Genomic DNA, 12,155 nt, shown 5'->3' with positions numbered 1-12,155 from the left:
TGTTTTTATCATCAACATGGATGCCCATGGATTCCTATTCAGTGTGTTGTTTTTATTGTCCTATTCATTTGATGCACAGATGTCCCCAGTTGGGCCAGTGGGATTACCTCCCTCTGCCCCCACCTCCCACCCCCCAGTCACCACCACCATTCAGTTTGCCTTGTGTTCCTTTGACACATCCTTGTCATTTTGTGAGCATTTTTTTTTTTTTTTTTTTTGGCTTAACAATATGTTCCAGAGTCTCCTTGTATTTTTTGGCCTTGCCCTTGAATCAGCCAACTCTCCAAGGATCCCTGGGTTCTGCTTTTACAGAGGAATAATAGTACTTAGAAACCAGCATCTGGGCAATGAGGAATGTTAAGAAAAATGCTATGCTCTGGGCTGGTGGCCGGGCCTTTGGTGCATTCTGGCCACCAGAGGGCAGCACTTCTCAGAAAAAAAATGCAAAGGCCCCAGAATCTGGCTTGGGCTGGGCAAGTCATGCTTCCTGATGGAGGTGTCTCTAGTTCTCTTTCCAAAAAAGAGAATCTCTCTCTCTCTCTCTCTCTCTCTCTCTCTCTCTCTCTCTCTCTCACACACACACACACACACACACTCTCACAGTCACACAAAAACAGAAACAAAAAAAAGAGAAACACAAGCCCCATACCACACCACTCCATGCATATAAAGACACCCCTATCACCCTAGCTGGTTTGACTCAGTGGATAGAGCATCGGCCTGAGGACTGAAAAGAGTCCTGGGTTCGGCCGAAACCGGTTTGGCTCAGTGGATAGAGCGTCGGCCTGCGGACTGAAGGGTCCCGGGTTCGATTCCGGTCAAGGGCATGTACCTGGGTTGCGGGCACATCTCCAGTGGGAGATGTGCAGGAGGCAGCTGATCGATGTTTCTCTCTCATCGATATTTCTAACTCTCTATCTCTCTCCCTTCCTCTCTGTAAAAAATCAATAAAATATATTTTTTTTTAAAAAAAGGGTCCTGGGTTCGATTCCTGTCAAGGGCACATGCTCCAGTTGCAGGCTCAATCCCCAGTGGGGGGCATGCAGGATGCAGCCATCAATGATTCTGTCTCATCATTGATGTTTCTATCTCTCTCTCTCTCTCCCTTCCTCTCTGAAATCAATAAAAATATATATTTTTTAAAAAGACACCCCTATCCTCACCAGACTCTCCCCACCAGTACATGCCTCATCTGACCCTCACCACTTTCTTCATATCTTTTGTTCTGAAGTCTTCTAAGGGGGTTAGCTCTGAGGCAGAGAGCAAGAGGGGATGGATATGAGGCTTCAGGTTTCTCACCACCAGCCCACCCCACCCTATTGTGAGCACAACTCGAAAACACAGCTGTGGGTAACAAGTATGGGAGGCCTTCCTTCCTCAGTGAGGCCCTGCTCGCTCGTAGGGTACAGTCTCTCAGCTAGTTGTCCCGTCGGGGCCTCAGGCCACAGCTGGCTCCCTCCCTCTGGGCCTGGAAGGCAGGAAACCCAGAGAGGAGACTTCCACGGGGGTAGGCCACCAAGGTGAGCTTGGAGCCTGAGCTCTGAGTTCCTACCTGCTTCTCTCTGTTGACTGTATCTGCCCCCCACCCCCATGTTGATTAGCTTAGAGAAAGTTGTCGGGGTAATCTCTGCCCTCCGTTTATTTATTTTCCCACAAGTAAACTAGAATATTAAACACACACACACACACACACACCCCAATGGGGTATTTCAGCAACTTAAACTTATGGCTCAATTACTTTATTTTATTTATTTCTTTTCTTTTTTTGTGTGTGTATGGTTCAATTACTTTAGAGGCATGCATTTACAAGTGGGTACATACTTCTACCCCTAGGAATCAGTGCCATTAATTTTTGTATCTCTCCTCCCCTCCGGAAGGAGTTTCGCCCAGGCCTGGCAGAGTAGGCCATTGTAAATGCTGACCCTGTCCGTCCTGCTCTACCCTCTCCCACCAAGACTGGCGCAGGAGCCTCTTACCCGTGCCTCCAGTCAACGGCTTCCAGGCAGAGCTAGCAGATTACGCACCTGGTTCAGCCCCTCTGAGGTGCTTCTCTACTGCAGAGTAAAATCCAACCTCTCATCCAGCACCTTCGTGGTCTTCCCCAGCCCTCTAAACTGCCACCCTTGCTCCTCTGCACGCCCCCCCCCAATCTGAAACTCCAGCAACTCTGAGCTGAAATTGCCCCTCCCCAGCCCATACAGTGTCCTTTCTACACCTCTATTCACACAGCTGCCTCTACCTAAACTGACCTCCCCTCCTATCTTCCATAATGTTGGGCAGCAGGTCAAAATTTGCCAGATCCTAATGATGCCTCTTCCTGCTCTGGCTTGGAATAAGCTACCTGCCTTCTCCAATAAAATTCCACCCACCCTTCAATCAAGACCTTTCTCTTGGCCTCCCCCATGGACCCGGGACAGCTCTTAGCTCCCTCAGTGGGCTATGAGGAGAGGTCAGCACATGGGGTGGGAATAGAAAGGGATGCGAAATTATGATTGGCCAGGCTGCCAGCCCACACTTCTCAAACTTTAACATGAATACAAATCAATTGGGGAGGGAGTGTGAAGCCAGATTCTGACCCTGTAGTTTGGGGCGGGGCTGAGAGCCTACATTGCTAACAAGCTCCAGGTGATGCCCATGCTACTGCACGGGGTGCCAATTTGAGCACAAGGGCCTGGCTGACTGGATTGGCTGAGGAAGGGGGGCAGGTGGGAGCCCAGGTGTGAGTGGCCATCATCCAGGGTATAAGAGGGCAGGGGTGGCTGCCCAGCAGTTACTAGAGGGAGTGTTTGTAGGTGTCATGGCGCTGAGCTATGGGCTCTTCATCTGCTTTCTGCTCTGGGGAGGCACGGAGCTCTGCTACTCCCAGCCCATACGGCAGAGAGGGACCCCCCGCGTTGTGGTGAAGTGTCTGGAGGCCCAGCTCGTGGTCATTGTCAGCAAAGACCTTTTTGGCACCGGGAAGCTCATCAGGCCTGCAGACCTCACCCTGGGCCCCGAGGACTGTGAGCCCCTGGTCTCTGTGGACACCGATGATGTGGTCAGGTTTGAGGTTGGGCTACATGAGTGTGGCAACAGCCTGCAGGTGAGGCTTGGGCCTGGCATGGGTGGGAGGACATGGGAGAGGTGTCCCGCAATAGGGAGTGTGGATTCAGGGACAGTGTAGCTGGGACGAGGGCAGCTCCCTTTCACTTGTGGGGTGGGAGGGGGAGCAGCTGAGGCCTAAAGCTGGGCTGGGGGCGGGGGGGGGGGGGGGGGGGGCGCAGTTGGTGGCGGCTCCTGCCTTTAGTTGGCCAAATTAGGTAGGTGGGGTGGAGTCCAGAGGGCAGTGCATTTTAGGTCAGACTGGGGAGTGAGGGCTTAATGGGGAAGGCATGTTCAGGAGGAGAAATGAGTTGTCCAGGCCAGACCTCTCTGCTAAAGTGGGGGGTTAGTAAGTCCTCAATGTCATGAATAGGTTCTGTGCCTTTCAGCAAAATGGTCTATAACGAAACCAATTTGACCACAGGCTAATTGAACTCAATAGGGCATCTCATCAATGCTATCACGAAACTGCTATCCTCAAACTAGGAGGGGCCTTCCAGCAGGGCAGGGCTGGCGGGGCATAGATCCCCAGCTGGTCCACAATCCCGGGACCAACTTCATTCTGCTTCATGGAGAACCTGTCCTCCCCTCCACCATGGGGCTCCCACTTCTGCCCACCCAGCTCTGGACTTAAATCTTAGTAGTTGGCTGGGGCGGGACAAGCCCAGCCCCTGGAGGCATCCCCCTGGAGCTAGAGCTTTAGGTGTGGTTCCCAGGGTTTGCCTTGAAGACTGCTGGGCCCTTGTATCCCCGGGGGGAGGGCTGGGAAGCCGGAGAGGTGCAGTAGGTATTTAAGGAATTATTCTAGCTTAGTAACTCTCAAATCCTTGCATTAGATTCAGCTGTTAAAACTAAGCTGGGGCTTTTAGAACTCCCGGTTCCCATATCCTGCACTAAACCAGAACAGAAGTGGGAGCCAGACATCAGTATCTTTAAGATCCCAGATGACTCCACTAGCCTGCCAAGTGCAGCGTTTCCCATGATTGGTTTCCCCATCTTGCCTGATAAGGATCACCTGGGGCAGGGCTGCTTGGGAATGACTCCTGTGCAGTTCCACAGGCCCACACGTGGTTTTAATACCCTGCTGTCCTGAAAATCTTTTGAACATTTTCATTTTGCAGTGGGCCCCACACATTATGCAGCTGGTCTGCCTGGGCACTCTTTAATCAGCTTAACAATAACCCACAGCGGTCGGACCAACTCTGACTGGGCACTCTTTATTGGAAAGCTGGGACTCTCCCCTGAAGATGGAGGGGTTGGGCGGGCCAGGCAACCACTTGGGCCCCAGGTGATCTCCTGAAAAGCTGATTAGAAGCTGCAAATTGCTCCAGTGGCACCTGCCTGTACTCTGCCTGCCTTAGGCAACCAGTGGAACCAATTTGGCTTTCTGTGAAATGGGCGAGAGAATAAGTCAGAAGAGGGAGGGCACCATAAGAGCTGACTGAGCCTCCAAGGGGAACTCAACAAGGAGCAGATGTGGGCCTAGAAATCAAAGTACAGCGGGGCCTTGACTTACGAGTGTCCCGACTAACGAGTTTTTTGAGATACCAGCTGTCTCTCTGCCGATTTTTTGCATGGAGTTGATAGAGTAATTTGAGTTAACGAGCTCCTTAACGAGCTCTGTCTCCGAACGAATTAAACTCGTAAGTCAAGGCCCCACTGTAACTTGGAACTTTCTGGCTTCATCCTGGTGGCTTTCTTGGCTGCAGGCCTCCCCTGAAAGAGGAAACTGGATGTGTATTGGGGTGGGAGTTGAACCAGATCCCTGCAGAGCCCTCAACATTTCAAGAACAAAAAAACTGAGGTGTGAGGGTAGCGCCTGTCCAGGCTCTCCCATGGGTCGCAGCAGAGCAGGCTTTGGGGCCGGGCCTGTGTTCTCCCGGCCTCCTTTGGGCTCCCCTCCCTGCTCCCTTGCAGAGGCTGGGCCCACCTCTGACAGATGAAGCTGGTGGGGCTGACCCCCACCTTTCCTTCAGGTGACGGAGGATGCCTTGGTGTACAGCACCTTCCTGCTCCACAACCCCCGCCCCGTTGGAAACCTGTCCATCGTGAGGACGAACCGCGTGGAGGTGCCCATAGAATGCCGCTTCCCCAGGTCAGTGTGGGAGGAGCTGTCGCTGCCACTGGTGCCAAGGCCCCTTGGCAACCCTGTCAGCCGCCCAGCAGCGTCGGGCAGCATGGCTGCGAGAAGGTGGAAGTGCTTGGGCTGTGGTCACTGCCCTCAGCCCTGGGTGGAGTCAGGGGCCTCCTGAGCCTCTGAAATGCTCTGGGCCACAGCTGCCTCTTGGTGAAAGCTGTCCAGGCCCCCCTTGGAGCTCAGAACACGTTTTCAATAGCGTAGGGCAGTGGTTCTCAACCTTGGCTGCACATTAGAATCACCTGGGAATCTTCTTAAAATTCTGATTTCTGGGCCTCACCTTCTGGAAATCCTGTTTCTTTGTTACTAATGTTGTGGCCCCACCCCATAACAAAGAAACAGAATTTCCGGAGGATGAGGCCCAGAAATCAGGATTTTAAAAAGACTCCCAGGTGGTTCTAATGTGCAGCCAAGGTTGAGAACCACTGGTGTAGGGAGAGGTTCCAAGCTCTGACCCACATCTGCTGTTTCCCTGTGGTTTAACCCAGTACACATGTGTGGGTGGGGGAAGCCCCTCAAGCCCTGAGCACTAAGCAGTGCCCGTGAACTCTGCACTGAGGTGTGAGGAGAGGGTGGCTGTGGCTTATAACACACCACAGGGTCCTGGGCTGGGCTGAGTGCAGAGTGTGTAGGTCTTGATCCCTGTCCTCCGCCCTGGGGAAGGTAGGGGAGGATGGTGCTGATACCATGAGGGTACAGGGATGAGCATGCGCCAGGAGAGAGGTCAAGGGAGGAGTTCCAAGAACAAGATCCTGGATGGGGCCTTGGGAGAGGTGAGGCTGAGACAGTCGCGGCTGAGACGGTCTAGGCAGAGCCACCCCACCCCCCCTTACCCCCCCCCCCACCACCCAGGGGAGAGCAGTGAGTCACTAGTAGGGGCTACAACCTGGGGGCCTGGTGCCTATGGCTTAATAAATGGAGGGGGACAGATGGGTTCTAAAGGCCGAGAGTTGCAGTGAAGGTGTCCAGGCTCAGTTAGCAGGTGCCCCTCCCCAAGCACCAAGCAGAATGAGTGAGAACTGATTCTTCCACCTGGAGGGTCCTCAGGTAGCTGGTGGGAGAGACATGCGGGAGCTGGTGGGACCAGCTGGAGACTGGGAGGAGGTAAGCCCTGACCTGTGGCAGCTGACTTGAGGGAGCTAAGGAGAGCTGGAGGAGCTGGGGTGGGTGGGGGAGATGGAGTCACCAAGGGCAGGGCTCTGTGCCTGCCCTCCTATTGGCCAGAGAGACTTGAAGCCTTCCTGGGATCATGGGCATCTCTCACTTCAAAAGAGCTCTGCTTGGGACTGAACTGAGCATGTTGGCTCACCTGGCCTGATGTCTGCAGGCCACGGGGAGGCTTGTCTCGGGCTGAGATACCTCCTCCCAGCTCCAGTTAGCGGAGGTCTGGTTCTCGAAGTAGGCTTTTCCATGAGAGCCCCCTGGGGTCAGCAGGGCAGATGTCTTGAGACACCCGACTGCTTCCAGGGACTTCCTGTCTCAGTTCAGGCTCAGAGTATCTCACTGGCTTCTCAAGAGCCAGAGGCCTAACTGCATTTGTCTCTGAAGGACTTCTTCTCTAGGCCTGGCCTCAAGAATCCTGAGTGGTACAGAGAGGGGCTGTGGCCTCAGACCCCACACCTGAGCCTCCCAGGTGAACCTTAACAAGGAGCAGATGTGGGTCTAGAAACCAAAGGAACTTGAGATATCTGTCTTCATGCTGCAGCTCGGATGACCTCGTGGCTAGGAGGAACCACTCACACGTGTTGAGTACAGGAGGTTAGGGACAGGCTCAGACTTCATGTGTCTGTTCAGCGGCCTGGACTAGCTGTCTGGCTGGGCCACCGCTGAAGACTTTGCAATGGGGTAGCAGTGAGACCCCCTCTAATGTGGAGCCATAGGGGTGAGCCCCACGACAAGTAGCTCCTGTTCTCTTCCCAGGCAGGGCAATGTGAGCAGCCATGCCATCCTGCCCACCTGGGTGCCCTTCAGGACCACAGTGTTTTCGGAGGAGAAGCTGGTTTTCTCCCTGTACCTGATGGAGGGTAAGCAAGGAGGGCTGGCAGGGGGAGCTGGCAGGGGGAGCTCTGCCAGGGAGAGGCTCTCACTCCTGACTGTGTCCCTCAGAGAACTGGAGCTCGAAGAAGAGGTCCCCCACCTTCCAGCTGGGAGATACAGCCCACCTCCAGGCCGAAGTTCACACTGGCAGCCATGTGCCCCTGCGACTGTTCGTGGACCACTGTGTGGCTACACCGACGCCAAACCGGAATGCCTCCCCTTATCACACCATTGTGGACTTCCATGGGTGAGGGCTGGGCTGCCTTTCTGGGGGAAACCTCATAACATGGCCTATGCCACCTTCCCCGGCCTTTAACTTCATTCTTCACTCATTCTCTTCACAGTTGTCTCGTGGATGGCCTCTCCGATGCTTCATCCGCTTTCAGAGCACCCAGACCGGGGCCAGAGACTCTCCAGTTCACAGTGGATGTGTTCCACTTTGCCAATGACTCCAGAAACATGGTAATACCTCTTTTTAACACCCAGAACTTTAGGGGTCAGGCCGATCAGGCTTACTCTGCTGCTTTAGCCCACTAGTTGTCTCGAGTAATAACTGGATAGCTCTGCCCCCAGCCCAGTAACTCCACAACTTGCCAAGTAGATAAAGCCATGGGCTCTAGAGAGATCTTCAAGGAGAAGGCATGGGTGATGCAGTCCCCTGGATAGGTGGAAAACCCATGAAGGATAGAGACAGAATCGGGGGTCCTAGAAATAGAACAAAGTAGAAGAGGAACCCAGGAGACTTAGCTGATGGTTCAAATAAGAGGAGCACCAACAACCATGGTACTTGGTGACCAGGTCACTAATCTTGTCCTTGCCAAGGTCAGCAGGGCCAGAACCCAGATGAGGAGGGGTTGAGTAAAGGAGTTGACAAAAGCAGGTGTCAGCTTTCTGGAGGCTTTCTAGAAGGGCAAGGAAAGCAGGTGAGAACTCTTCATACAGTGAAGCATCTTGAACTTGATCATAGGCTAGACCAGTTACTTTGTGAAACCCAAATGCATCAGCATTGCCTGGAGGGCCTGTTGAACTAGATTGCTGGGCCCAGCCTCCAGGGTCTGGCTCAGTAGGTCTGGATTGGAGCCTAGAATCTGCATTGCTGACAAGTCCCCAGTGGCTGTTGCTGTGGCTCTGGGGGCCACCCCTTCAGAACCACTGAGTGAGAAAGCCCACTTGAAACTAAGGGGATGGAGGGAGTGGGAGCTAAAGTGTAGACTGCTCCTGATGACTGAGGTATGGACAGATGGGGCAGGAAGCACAGGTAGGACTGCCCTCTAGTCAGACAGTGCTGGTAGGATTTTACAAATAAAAATCAAGTAGCTTTTATTTTTTTAAATATATTTTGATTTTAGAGAAGAAGGGAGAGGGAGAGAGAAACATTAACGATGAGAGAGAATCATTGATCGGCTTCCTCCTGCATGCTCCCTACTGGGGATCGAGCCCGCAACCCGGGCATGTGTCCTGACCAGGAATCCAACCATGACCCTCTGGCTCACAGGTTGATGCTCAACCACTGAGCCATGCCAGCCGGGCTCGAGTAGCTTTTAAGCAAGGTAAAAATAGGGGTTGTAAAGTTTGGAATACTGGTCAGGAGGGAGAAGTGATTAAAACAGGGGTTCTCACCTCCAGCTCTATACTAATCCCCTGGAAAGTGATTATGATACTTGCATATATTCCCATATAGTTTCACTTCATTGGGGTGGGGCCTGGCATCGCCTTTTCCAACATCTTATAAAATCTTCAAACATTAAGCTGAAAGAATTTTATAGCAAACACCTAAGTACCTACCATCTAGGTTCTACCATTGTTTTCTGTAGCATCATCCATCCACTAGTCTATCTTGTTTTACTTGAAAATGCATCAAAAGCCACTTAAGCTCCCCGTGACTCTAATAAGCAGCCAGGTTTGCAAACCACCGAACCAGAGGCTCAAAGGCTGGGAGGCATTAGGGGCAAGCAGTGTGAATTTGTAGAAGAGTATGCTGCTGCTCCCTCACCTCGCCCGCAGTTCTGTTCTGAGAACAGAAGTAGTTTGATACAGACTGGTAGATAGCAGGAGGGGCAGGAATTAAAGCTGTTAGTGCGATGTCCCGAAGCTTCTGATGACAGGTCCTGGGTTGAACGGAACTGGGGATAAAGGAGAACAGACTTTGAGACAGGGTCCTGGTCCCCCCTTGTGGGTCATAGGCTAGGATCCTTTGGGGATAGGGAGTTGAGGTTGACTTCAGGGGTGGTCCAGGGGGAGGATGGGACTAAGGTTTTACACAGGTGGTCGCCTGCGCTGGTATCTGCATCCCAGGGAGAGGGAGGTAACTGAGACCAGAGGACAATGCTGCTCAGTGGAAGGTGGCCCGAGCTCTGGGAGGGTTCTCCCTAAAGGTGGGCTGTGTGGCCTGGCTGACTGTGGCCATGGCACAGGGAGAAGGAACGGCTTATTCAAGAGCTAATGGGGAACCACCCTAGGATCTTAGGCCCCAGTTAGCATCAGAAAAACATACTGAGAAGAAGCTGAGGATAAGAACAGTTCCCTCCTGGAATAGGGACTCTCAAGGCCCCAGAACCCTTCTGTGGTGGGGCAGATAGAAGTGCCTCCTGCCCTGTTTGTTTCCGAAATGGTTTCCCTGCCTGTATACTTGGCCACTAGGTGGTGGCCAAGGTTTGTGACTCTGCAGAAGGCTTCAGAGAGGTGACAGAATTTCCATACCCTTGCAGGGTTGGCAGGGGGCTGTTGATGTACCACATAGAGTATAAAATAGGACCTCTGGGTGAGGTGTCCCTATCAAGAGGACCAGAGCTGACCTGAGCCCTGGCTTTGTCAAAATTTTACCTACTCCAGGTGGTCAGGGGATAATGGCCCCTTTGGGCTTGATTCCTGGCCCTGGCCCCAAGATTCTGACTTAATGGGCCTTGGTTGGGCATGCTTGGTGATTAGACAAGTTTGGGAGAGGCTGGGAAAGTAAAGATGATGGGTTCCAGTTTAGAATCCAATTTGCTACTTGCTCTGAAGTTTTAGACAAGTTAAACTCTGACCTTCTGTTGCCCCATCTCTAAAATGAAGCTCTTCGCCCCTCCCCGCAAGGGCTAAGGGTTATATAAGAAACGACTTATTAAAGTCACTGATACAGCTTAGAGCTCCCCTAGTAATAACTGCTTTTACTTCCAGATATATATCACCTGCCACCTGAAGGTCACTTCAGCTGACCAAGTCCCAGACCAACTAAACAAAGCCTGTTCCTTCAGCAAGTCCTCCAACAGGTGAAGAGAAGAGATTGGGCATGGCTGGGGTAGAAAACCTGGTTGACCACCCTTGTGTCTATTCCCCAACATGAATATTATCAGCAAACTGCTTCTTGCAGGCAACCCCGTCATCTAATCCTCTCGTCTTTCCCTCTCAGCTGGTCCCCAGTAGAAGGCACTGCTGATATCTGTCACTGCTGTAACAAGGGCAGCTGTGGCATTCCAAGTCGTTCCAGGAGACTGGTGGGACAGGGGCAAGAGTCTGCTTCCCGCAGGCGCAGGCACGGTAGGTCTTACGGTGGCCATAGGGCTATTGCTCTCCCCTTGGTCTAGGGTACCTGCTGTCACTTTAGGGTGATGTTCTTCTCCTTCATCCCCCATTTACTTATTTATTTTTAAAAAAATATATTTTATTGATTTTTTACAGAGAGGAAGAGAGAGGGATAGAGAGTCAGAAACATCGTTGAGAGAGAAACATCGACCAGCTGCCTCCTGCACATCCCCTACTGGGGGTGTGCCCGCAACCAACGTACATGCCCTTGACCGGAATCGAACCTGGGACCCTTCAGTCCGCAGGCCGATGCTCTATCCACCGAGCCAAACCGATCTCGGCTTCGTCCCCCATTTAAAGATGTTTACTCCTAGGGGTGCAATTTTGAGCTTTTTTTAAACAAAATATATTATTAGAGGGGGAGGGGTAGGGAGAGAGAGAAACATCAATGATGAGAATCATTGATCAGCTGCCTTCTGCATGCCCCCTACTGGGAATCAAGTCTGCAACCCGGGCATGTGCCCTCGAATGGAATCAAACCTGGAACTCTTTAGTCCACAGGCCAATGCTCTATCCACTGAGCCAACCGGCTAGGGCTTGAGCTTTCCGGATTAAAACAAAACCTAGTTCAGCCCACTGAGGCAGAGCAAAACCCCTAACCCGATTCCTGGTAAGGGACAAAGGTGACCCTTCGATGTCTTATCTTTCAGTGACAGAAGAGGCAGATGTCACAGTGGGGCCACTGATCTTCTTGGGAAAGACTGGTAACCCTGACCCTGACGTGGAGGAGTCGACCTCTTCTCTCACCTCTTTGATGCTGGGGTTAGTCCTAGCAATGGTGGCATCCCTGACTCTGGCCAACATTGTTCTGGGTCTTGCCAAGTGGCGTCAGGCTGCTTTCCACCCTGGAAAGTGAGCTGTGTATGCTCCCCAATAAAAGAAGTGTTAACAAAACATTCAAACCTGTAAAGAATTTTGTGAGTTTATTTGAGCCAAACTGTCGACAATTGCCAGGAAGCAATATCTCAACGGATTGGGATAATGCTCCAGAGAATGATGGTTTCTCATCTATTTTTATACATTGCAATCAAAGGAAGGGATGTAGGTGGGTTAAATGAAATTCACTGGTGATAGATTAGAGAGGCGGGAGAAAGCAAAGTGGCGGGGGGTGCAGGGGGAACCCCTGGGATTGGATAAAAAGTAAAATGATAGATACATACTTAGGTGGGTGCAGGAACAATTACACAAATTCCTTCATTTTTATGTTATCTGTCCTGGTGCCCAGGCACATTAGGTTGAGCCCCAAGGGGTTTGGAAAAAGGGAAGTTACAAGTTACCCAGACATTTCAAGGATATGTTACTATTAGATGCAAAAAGACAAGCTCGGTTAAGGTAA

General features: G+C 52.0%; 1 protein-coding gene across 1 annotated transcript; it reads left to right on the top strand.

The window, feature by feature from the left end:
- The first annotated feature begins 2,797 nt into the window (after positions 1-2,797).
- ZP3 (zona pellucida glycoprotein 3) lies at positions 2,798-11,675 on the top strand. Its single transcript, XM_070413753.1, has 8 exons — positions 2,798-3,082; positions 5,058-5,176; positions 7,139-7,242; positions 7,325-7,502; positions 7,600-7,717; positions 10,415-10,506; positions 10,647-10,774; positions 11,470-11,675. The coding sequence occupies exons 1-8, from the start codon at positions 2,798-2,800 to the stop codon at positions 11,673-11,675; spliced, it is 1,230 nt and encodes a 409-aa protein (XP_070269854.1).
- Positions 11,676-12,155: the final 480 nt, after the last annotated feature.

The sequence above is a fragment of the Myotis yumanensis genome, unplaced genomic scaffold, assembly GCF_028538775.1.
Source record: "Myotis yumanensis isolate MYYU_CA2020_CCGP unplaced genomic scaffold, mMyoYum1.0.hap1 SCAF_4, whole genome shotgun sequence".
Taxonomy (NCBI): domain Eukaryota; kingdom Metazoa; phylum Chordata; class Mammalia; order Chiroptera; family Vespertilionidae; genus Myotis; species Myotis yumanensis.
This window is presented reverse-complemented; position numbering and strand designations above follow the sequence as displayed.

Bases quoted from the DNA above. Each gene is read 5' to 3' on its own strand.
- ZP3 (XM_070413753.1), top strand. From the start codon at position 2,798: ATGGCGCTGAGCTATGGGCTCTTCATCTGCTTTCTGCTCTGGGGAGGC. The intron at 10,507-10,646 runs GTGAAGAGAAGA...TTTCCCTCTCAG, and splicing joins TTCAGCAAGTCCTCCAACAG to CTGGTCCCCAGTAGAAGGCA. The intron at 10,775-11,469 runs GTAGGTCTTACG...CTTATCTTTCAG, and splicing joins TTCCCGCAGGCGCAGGCACG to TGACAGAAGAGGCAGATGTC.